We start from the raw sequence: 19,178 nt of genomic DNA, 5'->3' as shown, positions 1-19,178 counted from the left end.
GCCTGATCAACGACGAGACAGCCAATAGGGAGGAGGTCAGAGACCTGGCCGTGTGGTGCCAGGATAACAACCTTTCCCTCAACGTGATCAAGACAAAGGGGATGTGGACTACAGGAAAAAGAAGAGGACTGAGCACGCCCCCATTCTCATCGACGGGCTGTAGTGGAGCAGGTTGAGAGCTTCAAGTTCCTTGGTGTCCACATCACCAACAAACTAACATGGTCCAAGTGCACCAAGACAGTTGTGAAGAGGGCATGACAAAACCTATTCCCCCTAAGGAGACTGAAAAGATTTGGCATGGGTCCTCAGATCCTCAAAAGGTTCTACAGCTGCACCATCGAGAGCATCCTGACTGGAATGGCAACTGCTCGGTCTCCGACCGCAAGGCACTTCAGAGGGTAGTGCGTACGGCCAAGTACATCACTGGGGCCAAGCTTCCTGCTATCCAGGACCTCTATACCAGGAAGTGTCAGAGGAAGGCCCTAAGAATTGTCAAAGACTCCAGTCACCCTAGTCATAGACTGTTCTCTCTAGGTCCAAGAGGCTTCTAAACAGCTCTTTTACGCTGCTGCTACTCTGTTTATTATCTATGCATAGTCACTTTAATAACTCTACCTACATGTACATATTACCTCAATTACCTCGACTAACCTGTACCCCCACACATTGACTCGTTACCGGTACCCCCTGTATATAGCCTCGCTATTGTTGTAGTCTCCTGAGTGGCGCAGTGGTCTAAGGCACTGCATCGCAGTGCTAGCTGTGCCACTAGAGATCCTGGTTCGAATCCAGGCTCTGTCGCAGCCGGCCGCGACCGGGAGACTCATGGGCAGCGCACAATTGGCCTAGCGTTGTCCAGGGTAGGGGAGGGAATGGCCGGCAGGGATGTAGCTCAGTTGATAGAGCATGGTGTTTGCAACGCCAGGGTTGTGGGTTCGATTCCCACGGGGGACCAGTATGAAAAAATATATATATGTATTCACTAACTGTAAGTCGCTCTGGATAAGAGCGTCTGCTAAATGACTAAAATGTAAATGTAAATGTTGTTTTTACTGCTGCTCTTTAATTATTTGTTACCATTATTTTGTATTATTTTATATTGTGTTTTTGTTTTGTTAGTTTTAATTATTTCTTAAAACTGCATTGTTGGTTAAGGGCTTGTAAGTAAGCATTTCACTGTAACCTGTTGTATTCAGCGCATGTGACAAATAAAATGTGATTTGATTTATGGGCCCTGATCAAAAGTAGAGCACTATTGAGGGAATAGGGTGCCATTTGGTAGGCAACCTTAGTGTGGTGGTGTAGTGGAACATTAAATAGAAGTCTCCATGTGTTCGAACTTCCACAGGTGAATGATAATGGCTTGAGACGAGGCGATAGCCTCATTCTAGAACAGTTGGGATTGACATGTGAAGCAACTCCATCAAGTAACGTTTCATCTTCTGTTGTTGTCTGCCCAACTTTAGGAATTTAAAAACGTTTACACATCAAAACAGACAGCACCGATTTGTCATTGAGGGCATACTTCCCACGTCCTTCTCATTCCCGTGTCTCTTTAGAATGTTAGTCTTATTTAACTGAATTCTGCCTATTTTTAAATTATATAACAATGTTCTTTTTCAGAACTATTGCTAACCCTGGTCTATTGTGGGACAACACAGTATAAACGGTCAACACCCAATGAAAACACTGGCATCCAACCAATCAAGGAGCTCCTGCAGTTCTACCTGGGTCTTTGATTGGACAAAGACTCACCTACTGAAGAAGAACACAACTCCCTGAACCAACCAACTGCATTCACCTTAGTGTGACTTAGATCCTCCCCACATACACACACAGACACACACACACAATCGAAACGGACAAACACACATATAGCTGGGACGATAAACCAAAATTATTGACACCAACCATACCGACTACTTATCGCAGGCATTTTGCTGAAATCGTTCATTACGATAAGTAGCCTATACTAGAGAAATGTGAAGTTTGAAATGAAATACGTTTGCTAATATGGGTGATTGTTAATGGGACAATTGAATGCTACAACCATCAAACTAGTAGTAGTCGTTTTTAAGGATAATAAATAAACTGTGGTAAACTTATCGTTCTATTTATCGTTATCGCATCAAATCAGGTAATTTGTCGCAATATAGATTTTTGTCCATATCGTCCAGCTCTACACACACACCCTGACACACTAGCATACACACATAAACAAAATGGATACAGACAAACACATATACACACGCATACAATGGACTCATACTCACAGAATATAGAAGCAAAACTGATCCTGTCAGCAGGCATCTGGTCAGATGAATGTATTTATTAAGGGATAGACCCCAGACTATGCCTCCCCTCTGAAAATACACTCTTTACTACTCTCTCTCCAGGTCTTTTTTTAATAACAATATTTTCTTTGTGTGTGAGTTTGTGCTGTATACACATGCACGGGTGCGAGACAAAATTACATCACAGGATTTAATTTTTTTTTATGGAGAAGTGATATATTATAAATGGCTCAAAGAGCATAAACTATACAATTGTGTTTGATTTTGAATGGTTAGATTGTAAAGCCTGACTAAAGTAGTCACTTGAAAGGTTTATAAAATAAATGTTTTACAGGTATTTATAGTTTTTCAACTTTAGAAACGTTCTTTGTATGACACTATAAGAGGGAGGAAAGGGTTAAGTAACTTTCTTAACAAGTATCCCTTAAAGTGTTACCTTATTGTGTCTAATTGAATTACATATATTAGGTCCTGTAGTTTTAGATGAAATGTTCAAGTCAATCCCCTTGCTGCGATATGTATGAAGGTAAATGTTCATAGGTTGTGTATATATTGCAGTATAAATTAATGGAATAAGATGCCTGTTTTCTCTCCAGCCTGGTGTTACAAAAAACAACCACTGAAATGTGACTTTACAGTCATACTGTTTGTGTTGGATTAACTCACAAATGACTGTTTTTTCAGGGTTTCAACTCATTGCGTAATGATTTTTCCTTGCACTTCACCTCAACCTCCTCATAATGAAAGGAATGGACAGGCCTGCCAACAACAGGCATAACTCAACACTTTAGGGTGGTCTCTGACTGTGTTGATTGGGGGTAATGTCTATAGATAACCTGGAAGGTACAAAACAAGTTCTGCTTCAGTCATGTGTAAAATGAACAGGCAATATGTATTTTTCATGCCATATTCCTGTACTACTCCAGTTTGGTTTATAGTCTGTAAGCACATAGCAAATATGAGATCTCACAGAACTTATAATTTTGCTTTTTTTAGAAGAAGAATGTGAAAATTCCAAATTGTCTGCAAACGCTGAAATGAAGTTGACCTCACATAATCAAGCGTTTGTGAAAATGTGTGGACAGAAAATATCTATTTTGTAGGTTTGCACTGGTTATTATGTCTCTCTAACGATGCAAAGGATATTTCTTATTTTTGTGATGGCCAATTTCTCCCAATTCATTTAACATTGTCCTAAACAAGGCATTTTTAAAGAGTTGAGCAAAGTTTGAAGATTAGGATGCTCTGATGCAAAAAATTGAGAGAAAAAAATGTAATAGAATGGATGTAATGCTCTCGTTGCAAATCCAAAGATTTTATTATACAACCTTTAAAATAAACTTAAGCCATGAAGTGTTACTGTGTTAACAGCCTTTTGTAAGGTATGCATTTTGGGCAATCACGATGACAAGTTGTAAGGAAAGAGTGTGCATACGAATATTCAATTCACTCACAAGGTTTAGTTGAATTGAATTACTTTTTTCTTCTCTGATTCTGACTGATCAATACTTTTTTTGAAAAATGTTTCTTAATTTATAGTTTGCTATTTGATCAATTGGTAAATATTACATGCAAGTACCTTAACATGCTAAAGACCTAGCATAATGCCTTAGATCTGTTTTTCTGTCTTGTGTATTACTGTGAAGTTGACAGTTGTATCATATATGTATAGTGAGATGACAATACTGAAGAGTGCATCGTCACTCAATGGCCATATCTGAAGTGGCACCCTATTCACTATATAGTGCACTACTTTTGACCAGGGCCTATAGGGTTCTGGTCAAAAGTGGTGCACTTTATATGGAATAGGTTGCCATTTCAGACGTAACCAATGTACTTGTGCTATGGTTAGACTACTACACCCCTGGTTTATTTGGTTGGTTTTCACAGTAGATTTTCACCCCCCCACATTTTATTTGTGATCAGTTGTGGGTTGTATTATTATTTGTACAGTTGTTTCATATTGACTATCTTTAAGATGAGTATGTAAACAACACAATGGTAAATCAAAGCAATATTGTAAAACAAAGAGTTTTCGTTTAGAAAGCTCATTGTTGCGGTTCAGAGATTTATTTTTCCAGGTGTGATGTTCATATTAAATATCACTATGTTCACCTGCATCGATGTTCATCCAGTGTGAGCATTTTATGCAAAACATTTAATTTACACCTTATGCAAGCTGTTGACTAATATTGCTTTTGCCAATGCTGCTTGCTAATTTATGATTTATGGCATTGTAAATAAATTATTTGTATTATGTTGATTGAAGTGTAATTACTGATTGACTTGGTCTACAATTTGTCCCTATTCCATGAGGTTTACAGAATCTAATTATTCAGTTTCCAGACTGTAATTATTCCAGAAGGTAATCAGTTAGCCTCACTGTAGTAACAACTGTTACATGTATTATGACAGGGTATCTCAGTGTACCTTGACTTTTTCCACTTTTTGTTGTCTTACAGCCTGAACTTAAAATTGATTAAAAGATTGTGTCACAGGCCTGCCTACACACAATACCCCATAATGTCAAAGTGGAATTATGTTTTTAGAAATGTTTACAAATTAATTAAAAATGAAAAGCTAAAATGTCTCGAGTCAATAAGTATTCAACCCCTTTGTTATGGCAAGCCTAAATAAATTCAGGAGTAAAAATGTTCTTAACAAGTCACATAAGTTGCATGGACTCACTGTGTGCAATAATAGTGTTTAACATGATTTTTGAATGACTACATCATGTCTGTACCCCACACATACAGTTACTTATCTGTAAGGTCCCTCAGTCAAGCAGTGAATTTCAAACAGATTCAACCACAAAGACCAGGGAGGTTTTCCAATGCCTCGCAAAGCAGGGCACCTATTGGTAGATAAAAAAAGAACATAAAAAAAAGCAGACATTGAATATTCCTTTGAGCATGGTGGAGCAAGTTATTAATTAGACTTTGGATGGTGTATCAATACATCCAGTCTCTACAAAGATAGAGGCGTCCTTCCTAACTCAGTTGCTGGAGAGGAAGGAAACCGCTCACGGATTTCACCATGAAGCCAATGGTGACTTTAAAAACAGTTAGAATTTGATGGCTGTGATAGGACAAAACTGAGGATGGATCAACAACGTAGTTACTCCACAATACTAACCTAAATGACCGAGTGAAAAGGAACCCTGTACAGAATAAAAATATTCCAAAACATGCATCCTGTTTGCAATAAGGCACTAAAGTAATACTGCAAAAAATGTGGCAAAGAAATGCACTTTATGTCTTGAATACAAAGCGTTATGTTTGGGACAAATCCAACACAACACATCACTGAGTACCGCTCTTCATATTTTCAAGCATGGTGGTGGCTGCATCATGTTAAGGGTATGCTTGTCATAGGATAAAAATAAATGGAATAGAGCTAAGCACAGGCAAAATCCTAGAGGAAAACCTGGTTCAGTCTGCTTTCCAACAGACGCAGAGAGACAAATTCACCTTTCAGCAGGACAATGACACAAGGCCAAATATACACTGAAGTTGCTTACCAAGACACCATTGAATGTTCCTGAGATGCCTAGTTACAGTTTTGACTTAAACTGGCTTGAAAATATATGGCAAGACTTGAAAATGGCTGTCTAGCAATGATCAACACCCAACTTGACAGAGCTTGAAGAATTTTAAAAAGAATAATGTGCAAATATTGTACAATCCAGGTGTGCAAAGCTCTTAGAGACTTACTCAGAAAGACTCACAGCTGTAATCACTGCCAAACGGGATTATAACCTATTGACTCAAGGGTGTGAATACTTATGTAAATGAGATATTTCTGAATATATTGTCCAATACATTTGCAAACATTTCTAAAAAGAGAGGAAAATATATATTTAATCAATTTAGAATTCAGGCTGTAACACAACAAAATGTGGACTAAGTAAAGGGGTATGAATACTTTCGGAAGGCACTATGTACATCACCTGGTTGGGCCATCCTGTGTTCTTCCCCTTATCAACAGAGGGCATAGTTGTTTAGCATATAAAATGCCACATTTTACGGAACACACAGACATACCATCCAATAAAGCTGATAAATGCGACTATATCAGTATTAAAACAATAGTATGTCACAGACACGCATGATTGAACTGAGGATTTTATATTACTGGCAGGTGCCAGATGCAGAAGCAAACTATGACTGACATCTGATCACAAGTATGCTTTGACCATTAACAGCTGTATGGTCAGGGGCTTTGTACAATAAGCTGATTCTAGATCTGTTTTTAGGGGCAACTTCACCCCCAAGTATTAGCATCACTCCATATGGCCACAGATAGAACAATGAATTATACAAATATTTGATATGGCCACACGACACTTCCGCCCTAGTAAAATCGAACCAGTGAGGGGCCTCGGACGCTACAGAAGCTAGTACCACCCGGGTCGTGGTAAACAACTTCATTTTATTCAGTGAGTGAGTGAGTGAGTGAATGAGCGAGATAGTCAGAATGTACAGCTACAGACAGGGATGACGATATCTTTGTCTGGTGCAATTTGATAACGGCAGTCAAATTGGTTTTAAATGGGACCTTTAAATGAAGAATCAAGGGCCCTGCTATTGCTTAAAATCGTCAGGTTTGTTAGCCAAATTTGCTAGCGATTATATTTTCATTAACAGCTATTATTAGTTAGCTACAAGCCTGCGACCAGCAGATCAGCAGCAGCCGCTCACCAGAGCTAGCCGCAGTGTTTACTAGGCGACTGCAGATAGCTAGCTACGGTATGCCTATTTTTCTGTAGGGGTTGTATTGAAAACAGGTCGACGTCGTAAATGCTAGCTGGCCAGTCACCGTTGTTTTTAGCAACATGTCCGTTTTTTTAATTGAATGTCAAGACTGGTTAAATTAGTTCGTTTTCATGTCTAACGTTAACATTAGATGCCTAGCTACTCAAATTACACAGCGTATGTTATGACATTGACAATGACAGCTAGGTGGTATTGGGGAGGTGAAAACACTCAATATGTCTGAAATATGTATTTCTTCTTTTTTTTAAGGGGATTCCAGGGGGACCATGTCAACTCTGCCGTGTCATCTACCCAAGTCCATTTTCTTTCTGCTTGACTCTACCGCCTCCGTTAACGTTAGTGATGGTGAGCATCTGCAGCGGCTAAAGGCATGAGAGACAATCGAAGACACCAGAGGCCTCGAGCTCAAGAATCAGATGCTGGCAGAGCACAAGTGTTCGCGAGATAAACAGAGGCAGTGCTGCTAACAGCAACAAAGATAAGCCCATGCAGAAGCCATAATCCCTTATTTTCTCACTTTTATTGGGCCTGGCTTGCAGCCTGAAGCTGTTTTTTACTGGATGAAATGTGTATATTATAGTGTAAGTGGTGTCAGATATTGAACACAGTGACTGGACTTTTAAACCTACACTTGTGAATTCAGCCAGCTCAACAACAAAACACAATGGCTTCCGATGACCACAAGGAGACAGAGAATGAACTGTCAGAACCCCTTCAAGCGGATGATGAGTTATTGAGTCAGGATGAGGACCCTGCTGGCATCAACTTCAAATCCCAAAGTTTACCTGCTCTGAATGACTCAGGCCAGCAAAGCAAGTCCTTGTTGGCCAAGTCTATGCAGCAGCAGGTGTCAATAATGGAGGAAAAGAGCGCTGAATTCATCCAACTCCCACAGAGGATCAACCTGAACCAACCTCTACCTGAATCCTCCTCCAGGACTAATGTTAACTATTCCCCTTCCAGTTCTAGTGTGGTGGGGATGAGTAGTTCATTTAATACAGAGACGCAGGTCAGCAAACCCAGGAGTAAAAACCCAACGAGACAAGGCTTCCTCGCCTCGAGGTTACCCCTGATGCGTTTACCCACTAGGAAATACATTAGTGCAATTCTCGAAGACTCTCGCTGTTTTTTATTCTGCATGTGCTACCTGACATTCATTCAGTCACTGATGGTGTCTGGCTACCTTAGCAGTGTCATCACCACCATAGAGAAGAGGTACAGCCTCCGGAGCTCTGAGTCCGGCCTGCTCGTCAGCTGCTTTGACATAGGTAGTCTGTTGGTGGTGGTCTTCATCAGTTACTTCGGAGGGCGAGGGCAGAGGCCCAGATGGTTGGCCGTGGGTGCGGTGTTCATAGCCGTCGGAGCAGCCCTCTTCTCCTTGCCTCACTTCATCTCCCCTCCGTACCAAATCCTGGAGGTGAACTCGTCCCGGGGCAACGAGGGCCTGTGTATGAACAACAACGGCAGTGGCAAGGACTTCCTGGATGTGTCCTGCCCCAGAGACCAGGAGGGTAATGAACACAACCTGTATGTGGCCCTGTTCATCATTGCACAGATCCTGGTGGGCATGGGGTCGACGCCCATCTACACCCTGGGACCCACCTACCTGGACGACAACGTCAAGAAGGAGAATGCCTCTCTTTATCTAGGTAAGACGTGTGTGTGAGATGGGGTGTGAAAGGTCCGAAGACTACACAGCGCACCAGTAATAAACTAGGAGATAAAGGAGGGAGGCAACTCAGCTTGCCACCTCTGTGCCAAAGATTTACTGATTAGGCCTATTGTTTGGTTTCAGATGGAATTTTTCCAACTGCCTTTCCACCTGCCTCTGCCTATACACAAGGCCTTACAATACATTATGAAATTGGCTACTTAAACTTTGACTTCAGTTATTCAATCAATCCTTGTCCCTTTTAACTGTCATCCTAGATATTTTCTCTCCAGTGGTCTGAAACAACGTAAACCTAATTAAGGCCTAAACACTGAAAATAAAGAATAGTTATGAAACAGGCTTGTATTCTGTGGTGGCCAATGTGGCTGCCTGGTGCCTGCCTCCGGTACACTCAGAGAAAAAAATCTCCACAAAAGAATTAGCTCCCAAATGTCACCCTATTCCCTATGTAGTGCACTACTTTTGACTAGAGCCCTCTAAAGAATGCCTTTGACACAGCCCAGAGTCAGTCCCCTTTCTTCTCCTAGACCCAGTCTCTAATGGTGTTCTTGTGGAAGGCCAGTTCACAAAGGACTGAGCAGCTTTGATCATGCGGTCACTTGGTGCCAGTAGTACAATGGCTGGATACACACTGGCCAAGATGTGACAGAACTTGGCCCATCAGTACCTGTCAGGCTAGCTGGAAGAACACGAGGGCTGTGAAGGCAGACAGACTCTGGTCAAAAGTAGTGCACTATATAGGGAATAAGGTGCCATTTGGGACGCAGTTTAGAGTGGACAACACTAATGGTCCTTGACAGATCTCTGGTCAGTCTGATAGAGCCACAGACAGACAGTTACTCTGAGGACAGGACATGACTGTTAGGTAATGGAGCAACGGTTTATTAATTGTATGTTGTTCATTGAGTTCCAGTAAGAGTGATTTATAGGCTTTGGAAATGAGAGAAGGAACCTATAGTTATTCCAAAAAAGGCTCAATAACCATAATGTTCTTTTCCATATTAAGAGGGTTCTTACAGTAGCCTTTAATCTGAGATTATAAACACAGTAGTATGTATAATCTCAAAACAGTGTGATATTTTGTTGCTACTAGGTTTATTAGGTCAGGTTGTCATGAGGAGTGTGCCCATGATTGACCAACACAATACAACATAATTATACTCTTGGACTGCACTCCTAAATAAGAACAAGGGCTTGACTGACATCATCCTAAAATAAAATATAAAAAAAATTCAGAGCATTTTGTTATTTAAAGAGGCACAAGTTGAAACAGACCAAAATTGACAGAGAAGAGGTTGTGGACCAAGTGATGAATACTGGAAAAATGGGTCTGTGTTACGGTTGCACTGAATAAAAGATTATGCCTCTCAGCATTGTTAATAGATTCATGGAAATTCAAATAGGCATAATACAGTATTATTTTGTAAGCTCGTAAGAACTTGTTCTATGTCCCTTATACATGGTAGTGGGTTCGATCTCCGGGACCACCCATACACAAAAAAAATGTATGCACGCATGACTGTAAGTCGCTTTGGATAAAAGCGTCTGCTAAATGGCATAATTTTTTTTAAAAAAAATTAAAAATACAGTGCCTTCGGAAAGTATTCAGACCCCTTGACTTTTTCCACATTTTGTTAAGTTACAGCCTTATTCTAAAATGGATGAAATATTTTTTCTTCTTCTCATTAATCTACACACAATACCCCATAATGACAAATCGAGAACAGGTTTTTAGAAATGTTTGCAAATTTATTAAAAATAAAAGGTGCATCCTGTTTCCATTGATCAGCCTTGAGATGTTTTTACAACTTGATTGGAGTACACCTGTGGTAAATTCAATTGATTGGACATGATTTGGAAAGGCACACACCTGTCTATACAGTGGGGATAAAAAGTATTTAGTCAGCCACCAATTGTGCAAGTTCTCCCACTTAAAAAGATGAGAGGCCTGTAATTTTCATCATAGGTACACGTCAACTATGACAGACAAAATGAGAAAGAAATATACAAAAAATCACATTGTAGGATTTTTAATGAATTTATTTGCAAATTATGGTGGAAAATAAGTATTTGGTCAATAACAAAAGTTTCTCAATACTTTGTTATATACCCTTTGTTGGCAATGACACAGATCAAACATTTTCTGTAAGTCTTCACAAGGTTTTCACACACTGTTGCTGGTATTTTGGCCCATTCCTCCATGCAGATCTCCTCTAGAGCAGTGATGTTTTGGGGCTGTCTCTGGGCAACACGGACTTTCAACTCCCTCCAAAGATTTTCTATGGGGTTGAGATCTGGAGACTGGCTAGGCCACTCCAGGACCTTGAAATGCTTTTTACGAAGCCACTCCTTCGTTGCCCGGGCAGTGTGTTTGGGATCATTGTCATGCTGAAAGACCCACCCACGTTTCATCTTCAATGCCCTTGCTGATGGAAGGAGGTTTTCACTCAAAATCTCACAATACATGGCCCCATTCATTCTTTCCTTTACACGGATCAGTCGTCCTGGTCCCTTTGCAGAAAAACAGCCCCAAAGCATGATGTTTCCACCCCCATGCTTCACAGTAGGTATGGTGTTCTTTGGATGCAACTCAGCATTCTTTGTCCTCCAAACACGACGAGTTGAGTTTTTACCAAAAAGTTCTATTTTGGTTTCATCTGACCATATGACATTCTCCCAATCCTCTTCTGGATCATCCAAATGCACTCTAGCAAACTTCAGACGGGCCTGGACATGTACTGGCTTAAGCAGGGGGACACGTCTGGCACTGCAGGATTTGAGTCCCTGGCGGCGTAGTGTGTTACTGATGGTAGGCTTTGTTACTTTGGTCCCAGCTCTCTGCAGGTCATTCACTAGGTCCCCCCGTGTGGTACTGGGATTTTTGCTCACCGTACTTGTGATCATTTTGACCCCACAGGGTAAGATCTTGCGTGGAGCCCCAGATCGAGGGAGATTATCAGTGGTCGTGTATGTCTTCCATTTCCTAATAATTGCTCCCACAGTTGATTTCTTCAAACCAAGCTGCTTACCTATTGCAGATTCAGTCTTCCCAGCCTGGTGCAGGTCTACAATTTTGTTTCTGGTGTCCTTTGACAGCTTTTTGGTCTTGGCCATAGTGGAGTTTGGAGTGTGACTGTTTGAGGTTGTGGACAGGTGTCTTTTATACTGATAACAAGTTCAAACAGGTGCCATTAATACAGGTAACGAGTGGAGGACAGAGGAGCCTCTTAAAGAAGAAGTTACAGGTCTGTGAGAGCCAGAAATCTTGCTTGTTTGTAGGTGACCAAATACTTATTTTCCACCATAATTTGCAAATAAATTCATTAAAAATCCTACAATGTGATTTTCTGGATTTCTTTTTCTCAATTTGTCTGTCATAGTTGACGTGTACCTATTATGAAAATTACAGGCCTCTCTCATCTTTTTAAGTGGGAGAACTTGCACAATTGGTGGCTGACTAAATACTTTTTTCCCTCACTGTATAAGGTCCCACAGTTGACAGTGCATGTCAGAGCAAAAACCAAGCCATGAGGTCGAAGGAAATGTCCGTAGAGCTCCGAGACAGGATTGTGTCGAGGTACAGATCTGGGGAAGGGTACCAAAACATTTCTGCAGCATTGAAGGTCCCCAAGAACACAGTGGCCTCCATCGTATTATTAAATGGAAGAAGTTTGGAACCACCAAGACTCTTCCTAGAGCTGGCCAACCTGCCAAACTGAGCAATCAGGGGAGAAGGGCCTTGGTCAGGGAGGTGACCAAGAACCCGATGGTCACTGACAGAGCTCCAGAGTTCCTCTGTGGAGATGGGAGAACCTTCCAGAAGGACAACCATCTCTGCAGCACTCCACCAATCAGGCCTTTTATGGTAGAGTGGCCAGACGCAAGCCACTCCTCAGTAAAAGGCACATGACAGCCCGCTTGGAGTTTGCCAAAAGGCACCTAAAGGACTCTGACCTTGAGAAACCAGACTCTCTGGTCTGATGAAACCAAGATGGAACTCTTTGGCATGAATGCCAATCGTCACATCTGGAGGAAACCTGGCAAATCAAATCAAACAAATTTTATTTGCCACATGCGCCGACTACAACAGGTGTAGAAATGCTTACTTACAAGCCCTTAATCAACAATGCAGTTTTAAGAAAAATAAGTGTTAAGTAAAAAATAGATTAAAGAGCAGCAGTAAAATAAAATAATAGTAGGGAGGCTATATACATGGGGTACAGAGTCAATGTGCGGGGCACAGGTTAGTCGAGGTAATTGAGGTAATATGTACATGTGGGTAGAGTTAAAGTGCCTATGCATAGATCATAAACAGAGAGTAGCAGCAGCGTAAAAGAGGGGGTGGGGTGGGGGGGACAATGCAAATAGTCTGGGTAGCCATGATTAGCTTTTCATGAGTCTTATGGCTTGGGGGTAGAAGCTTCCTCTGACACCGTCTGGTATAGCGGTCCTGGATGGCAGGAAGCTTGGCCCCAGCGATGTACTGGGCCGTACGCACTACCCTCTGTAGTGCCTTGCGGTCAGAGGCCGAGCAGTTGCCATACCAGGCAGTGATGCAGCCAGTCAGGATGCGCTCGATGGTACAGCTGTAGAACATTTTGAGGATATGAGGACCCATGCCAAATCTTTTCAGTCTCCTGAGGGGGAATAGGCTTTGTCGTGCCCTCTTCACGACTGTCTTGGTGTGTTTGGACCATGATAGTTTGTTGGTGATGTGGACACCAAGGAACTTGAAGCTCTCAACCTGCTCCACTACAGCCCCGTCGATGAAGCATGGTGGTGGCAGCATCATGCTGTGGGGATGTTTTTCAGCGGCAGAGACTGGGAGACTAGTCAGGATCGAGGGAAAGATGAAAGGAGCAAAGTACAGAGAGATCCTTGATGAAAACCTGCTCCAGAGCACTCAGGACCTCAGACTGGGGTGAAGGTTCACCTTCCAACAGGACAACGACCCTAAGCACACAGCCAAGACAACGCAGGAATGGCTTCGGGAGTAGTCTCTGAATGTCCTTGAGTGGCCCAGCCAGAGCCCGGACTTGAACCCGATCGAACATCTGTGAAGAGACCTGAAAATAGCTGTGCATTGACGCTCCCCATCCAACCTGACAGAGCTTGAGAGGATCTGCAGAGAAGAATGGGAGAAACTCCCCAAATACATGTGTGCCAAGCTTTTTAAGTCAAACCCAAGAAGAATCAAGGCTGTAATTGCTGCCAAAGGTGCATCAATAAAGTACTGAATAAAGGGTCTGAAAACTTACATAAATGTGATATTTCCATATATTTTTTTTTTTAATACATTATCCAAAAGAATTCTGGGCTCGAGTCTAACATTTTCTCCTGGTTGCACTGGTACCACTAACTCTTTCAGTTGGTGGCACCAGCCCATGATTTGGTGGCACCCCAATTTTTTTTCCGCACAATCGAATACATTTCAGTCATCATCTTCTAAAGTTATTCACAATTCAACATTGGCTATGCTGTCAATGAAATATGATTTTTGCCACGCTCAAAACAACTGTTAACTCAGTACTGCGAAAACTTGACTTCAATGAGTTCAAGACAACTGGGAAGTCGGGGAAAAAACGAGCTCTGACTAGGAAAATACGTTTTGAAGGGTCATCCAACTCGGAATTGTAAATCCGGAACTCAAGCCTCTTTCTAGAGCTACGACCTGAAGATCAATGACGTCATCATGATTCGACCTTGTTTTTTTCAGAGTTCCCAGTTGTCTTGAAAGCACAATAAATCCAGAGAATGCCAGACTTTGATGACAAAATTTGCCCACTAAGGATCACTGCGCCACCTTCCTGTTCAAGTGAGCACAGCACAACAAGGTGAGTCCCAAAATGTATTGTATGCTGCTGCATAAATGATGTAATATGCCAGGGAGATATGTATACTGTAGCTAAGAAAGTAATACTAAGTGTATGTTGTGTAGTAAGCTGTTAGTAGCCCATGTGCCTCACCCTAATCATTTGGTCTATTTACCCCTCATAATTTCGCCTACTGTTCTGACTTGGTGGTGCACATGTAGCCTATAACCTGTTTTAGAGAAATGTAATCATCGAGTAATGTAAGAGTTTTCATTGTCTGCTTATATGCCCCCTTTATTTATCCTACGGTTCTGACTTGGTGTACAGGGAGAACATTGTAAGAACAGCCCATGTTCTGAATTCTGTCGCTGTACATTTCAAAAGTGCTAAACAAATAGTTATATTGACTACGTCCGTCCTAGCTCGCTCATTAATGTCTTAATGGTTGAATTAACTGTTTCGCTGCCAGACAAGGCCCCGTTGATAGCCAGGTGTAGCAGTGGTCAAATGTTGGGACAGCTTTATGTAGGCCCTAACAGTTTGTGGGCACCGTTTGTCACCGTTCTAGTGCAATTAATGTATTGTTTAGTGTTGTGTTGTGGCTTTGCTGGCATGCATCCCACTTGTTTTTTTTATTTTTTTGCCCCACCAAGATTTACATGCTAAAATCGCCACTGAACCTAATACAGTGATTGTCATGAATTTGGGGTTGACAATTAGGCTATTTTTGTTATATTTTACAGACAAAATAGGGCTCCAGAATGTTCAAATTTTTTTTGTTCAATAGAGATTAATTTGCCTTAATCTTTACGTGCACAAATATTATATAGGCCTATAGCTAAATATAAAACTTTTCAGTGAGGCCTAGTGCAATTGCGATGGCCGATGCGCAATTTCACGCACTCTCCGAAACAGGCAGGCAGGGCAGACAATTTTATTACAGGAATCATGAGGATAATGCACTTTACTGTTGAACAAATTCCCTTTATCCGGCCCCAAAAATAGGACGTTTTGGTTGAGGTGACCAGGTAGAATGTGCAGCTCGCACCAGTGCGACCAATTAAATGTTTTACTCGCACAGCCAAGTTAAAGGGTCGCAAAATGCGACTAATGGTCGCAGTCTGGAGCCCTGCCTATACTCTACTTGTCTACACTCTACTGTCATATCCAAACTTGTGAAACATAAACGTCTATGATTGGTACAGATTTGATGTTGTCTGGACCAAACAAATTTGGTCTTGTTTGTTGGGGGGAGCTCATTAGAATAGTAGCCAATGTGTAGAAAAGTGTTGGCCAAGATGGCGTAGCAGTGCGGTCATGTTCTCTGTTGTGTGTCTGTGTAAATAGCCTGTTTTTGGTATTTATTTTACGTATATATTTCCCTATCACACTTTTCATCCTTCTACTAAATATACTTTTCTGCAACCCGCCTCACTCAATGTGGAACAGATTCTATTATTTACTCACCTTTTATCTAGAATCTCCAGTTGAAACTAGCTAGCCAGCTAACTAGCTAACGAGCTACTTGCTATTAGCCACCGTTAGCGGTTTTCACCCAGAACATCGGATTTTCTGCCGGAATAACTGAATCACTGGACCTTAACACCGGATTGCAACTAGCTAGCCACAACCAAATGGATGTTGCTGTAGGCTAATCACCACTGCCCCCGAATCAAGCACCAGTTAGCCTTGAGCTAGCCTCGAGCCAGGCCCATATCCCGGCTATCTACCTCTTTGTCTACCGGACGGGAGTAGCCAGCTAACTAGCTACTTGCTATTAGCCACCGTTAGCGGTTTTTCACCATTGTCCGTGGCCTGCACTACCTACCAGCCAGCTCTAGCCTGGACTATTATCAGCCAGTCTGCACAGCGCGTTATCGACCCAGAACATATCGGATTTTCTGCCGGAATCACTGAATCACTGGACCTTTAACACCGGATCATCGCAACTAGCTAGCTGCAACCAAATGGATGTTGTTGTTGGCTAATCAGCCTTGAGCTAGCCTCGAGTCAGACACATCTCCCGGCTATCTACCTCTCTGTCAACCGGACGGGACCTCCTAGAGTCGACACGGAGCCCCGCCATCCATCATGACTGGTCTGCCGACGTAATCGTCTATGGTTTCAACAGGCTTCCCGTTGCGACGACCACGAAGATCCATCTGCTAGCCCCGCTGTAGCACCAATTCGAACTGCTCTCGGACTCACATTGCTGTTCACTGGACCTTATGATCACTCAGCTGCACAGCTGATGCCTGCGCTGGACTGTTCCTTTACACAGTGTCCTGTTTATCTGTTTAGCCTCAGCCAAAACTTTAATCGCCATTACCAGTTGTTGTCTTAGCTCTCTCTAATAACACCTGTGATTGCTTTATGCCTCTCTCCTATGTCAATATGCCTTGCCTATTGCTGTTCCAGTTAGTTCTTATTATACAATTTCACTGTAGAACCCCAAGTCCCTCTCAAACTGCCTCAAATAGCTCCTTTGTTCCACCCCCCATACACGCCAAGAGCGGCTCAATCGGTGCCTCCAGTGATGCTATCTCTTTCATTGTTACCCAACTCTTAGGTTTACCTCCACTGTACTCATACCCTTCCATATCCTTGTCTGTACGTAATGCCCTGAATCTATTCTACAACGCCCGGAAATCTGCCCCCTTTATTCTCTGTACCCAACGCACTAGAAGACCAGTTCTTAAAGCCTTTAGCCGTATCCTTATTCTAGTCCTCCTCTGTTCCTCTGGTGATGTAGAGGCTAACCCAGGCCCTGCAGCCCCCAGTATCACTCTTACTCCCCAGGAGCTATCATTTATTGACTTCTGTAACCGTAAAAGGACTGCACTCCTAAATAAGAACAAGGGCTTGACTGACATCATCCTAAAATAAAATATAAAAAAAATTCAGAGCATTTTGTTATTTAAAGAGGCACAAGTTGAAACAGACCAAAATTGACAGAGAAGAGGTTGTGGACCAAGTGATGAATACTGGAAAAATGGGTCTGTGTTACGGTTGCACTGAATAAAAGATTATGCCTCTCAGCATTGTTAATAGATTCATGGAAATTCAAATAGGCATAATACAGTATTATTTTGTAAGCTCGTAAGAACTTGTTCTATGTCCCTTATACATGGTAGTGGGTTCGATCTCCGGGACCACCCATACACAAAAAAAATGTATGCACGCATGACTGTAAGTCGCTTTGGATAAAAGCGTCTGCTAAATGGCATAATTTTTTTTAAAAAAAATTAAAAATACAGTGCCTTCGGAAAGTATTCAGACCCCTTGACTTTTTCCACATTTTGTTAAGTTACAGCCTTATTCTAAAATGGATGAAATATTTTTTCTTCTTCTCATTAATCTACACACAATACCCCATAATGACAAATCGAGAACAGGTTTTTAGAAATGTTTGCAAATTTATTAAAAATAAAAGGTGCATCCTGTTTCCATTGATCAGCCTTGAGATGTTTTTACAACTTGATTGGAGTACACCTGTGGTAAATTCAATTGATTGGACATGATTTGGAAAGGCACACACCTGTCTATACAGTGGGGATAAAAAGTATTTAGTCAGCCACCAATTGTGCAAGTTCTCCCACTTAAAAAGATGAGAGGCCTGTAATTTTCATCATAGGTACACGTCAACTATGACAGACAAAATGAGAAAGAAATATACAAAAAATCACATTGTAGGATTTTTAATGAATTTATTTGCAAATTATGGTGGAAAATAAGTATTTGGTCAATAACAAAAGTTTCTCAATACTTTGTTATATACCCTTTGTTGGCAATGACACAGATCAAACATTTTCTGTAAGTCTTCACAAGGTTTTCACACACTGTTGCTGGTATTTTGGCCCATTCCTCCATGCAGATCTCCTCTAGAGCAGTGATGTTTTGGGGCTGTCTCTGGGCAACACGGACTTTCAACTCCCTCCAAAGATTTTCTATGGGGTTGAGATCTGGAGACTGGCTAGGCCACTCCAGGACCTTGAAATGCTTTTTACGAAGCCACTCCTTCGTTGCCCGGGCAGTGTGTTTGGGATCATTGTCATGCTGAAAGACCCACCCACGTTTCATCTTCAATGCCCTTGCTGATGGAAGGAGGTTTTCACTCAAAATCTCACAATACATGGCCCCATTCATTCTTTCCTTTACACGGATCAGTCGTCCTGGTCCCTTTGCAGAAAAACAGCCCCAAAGCATGATGTTTCCACCCCCATGCTTCACAGTAGGTATGGTGTTCTTTGGATGCAACTCAGCATTCTTTGTCCTCCAAACACGACGAGTTGAGTTTTTACCAAAAAGTTCTATTTTGGTTTCATCTGACCATATGACATTCTCCCAATCCTCTTCTGGATCATCCAAATGCACTCTAGCAAACTTCAGACGGGCCTGGACATGTACTGGCTTAAGCAGGGGGACACGTCTGGCACTGCAGGATTTGAGTCCCTGGCGGCGTAGTGTGTTACTGATGGTAGGCTTTGTTACTTTGGTCCCAGCTCTCTGCAGGTCATTCACTAGGTCCCCCCGTGTGGTACTGGGATTTTTGCTCACCGTACTTGTGATCATTTTGACCCCACAGGGTAAGATCTTGCGTGGAGCCCCAGATCGAGGGAGATTA

At 41.9% G+C, this 19,178-nt stretch overlaps 2 protein-coding genes across 5 annotated transcripts in view; both read left to right on the top strand.

Moving 5' to 3' along the window:
* Window positions 1-4,557, top strand: part of LOC311150723 (nuclear receptor coactivator 2-like) — an 80,746-nt gene extending 76,189 nt beyond the window's left edge. For all 4 annotated transcript variants that reach the window (XM_084188242.1, XM_084188243.1, XM_084188240.1 and 1 more), the window contains one exon: window positions 1,624-4,557. In XM_084188242.1, the coding sequence (XP_084044368.1) occupies window positions 1,624-1,635 (12 nt within the window). In that variant the 3' untranslated portion in view covers window positions 1,636-4,557. The remainder of the gene's footprint in view (window positions 1-1,623) is intronic.
* A 2,264-nt stretch (window positions 4,558-6,821) lies between these two features.
* The window catches only part of LOC311098647 (solute carrier organic anion transporter family member 5A1-like), a 70,696-nt gene continuing 58,339 nt past the window's right edge, over window positions 6,822-19,178 (top strand). Inside the window, exons 1-2 of the mRNA XM_084139180.1 lie at window positions 6,822-6,897; window positions 7,319-8,718. Coding sequence (XP_083995306.1) covers window positions 7,734-8,718 — 985 coding nt within the window. The 5' untranslated portion in view covers window positions 6,822-6,897; window positions 7,319-7,733. The remainder of the gene's footprint in view (window positions 6,898-7,318; window positions 8,719-19,178) is intronic.

The sequence above is a fragment of the Coregonus lavaretus genome, assembly GCF_964263955.1.
Source record: "Coregonus lavaretus genome assembly, chromosome: 23".
NCBI lineage: Eukaryota > Metazoa > Chordata > Actinopteri > Salmoniformes > Salmonidae > Coregonus > Coregonus lavaretus.
This window is presented reverse-complemented; position numbering and strand designations above follow the sequence as displayed.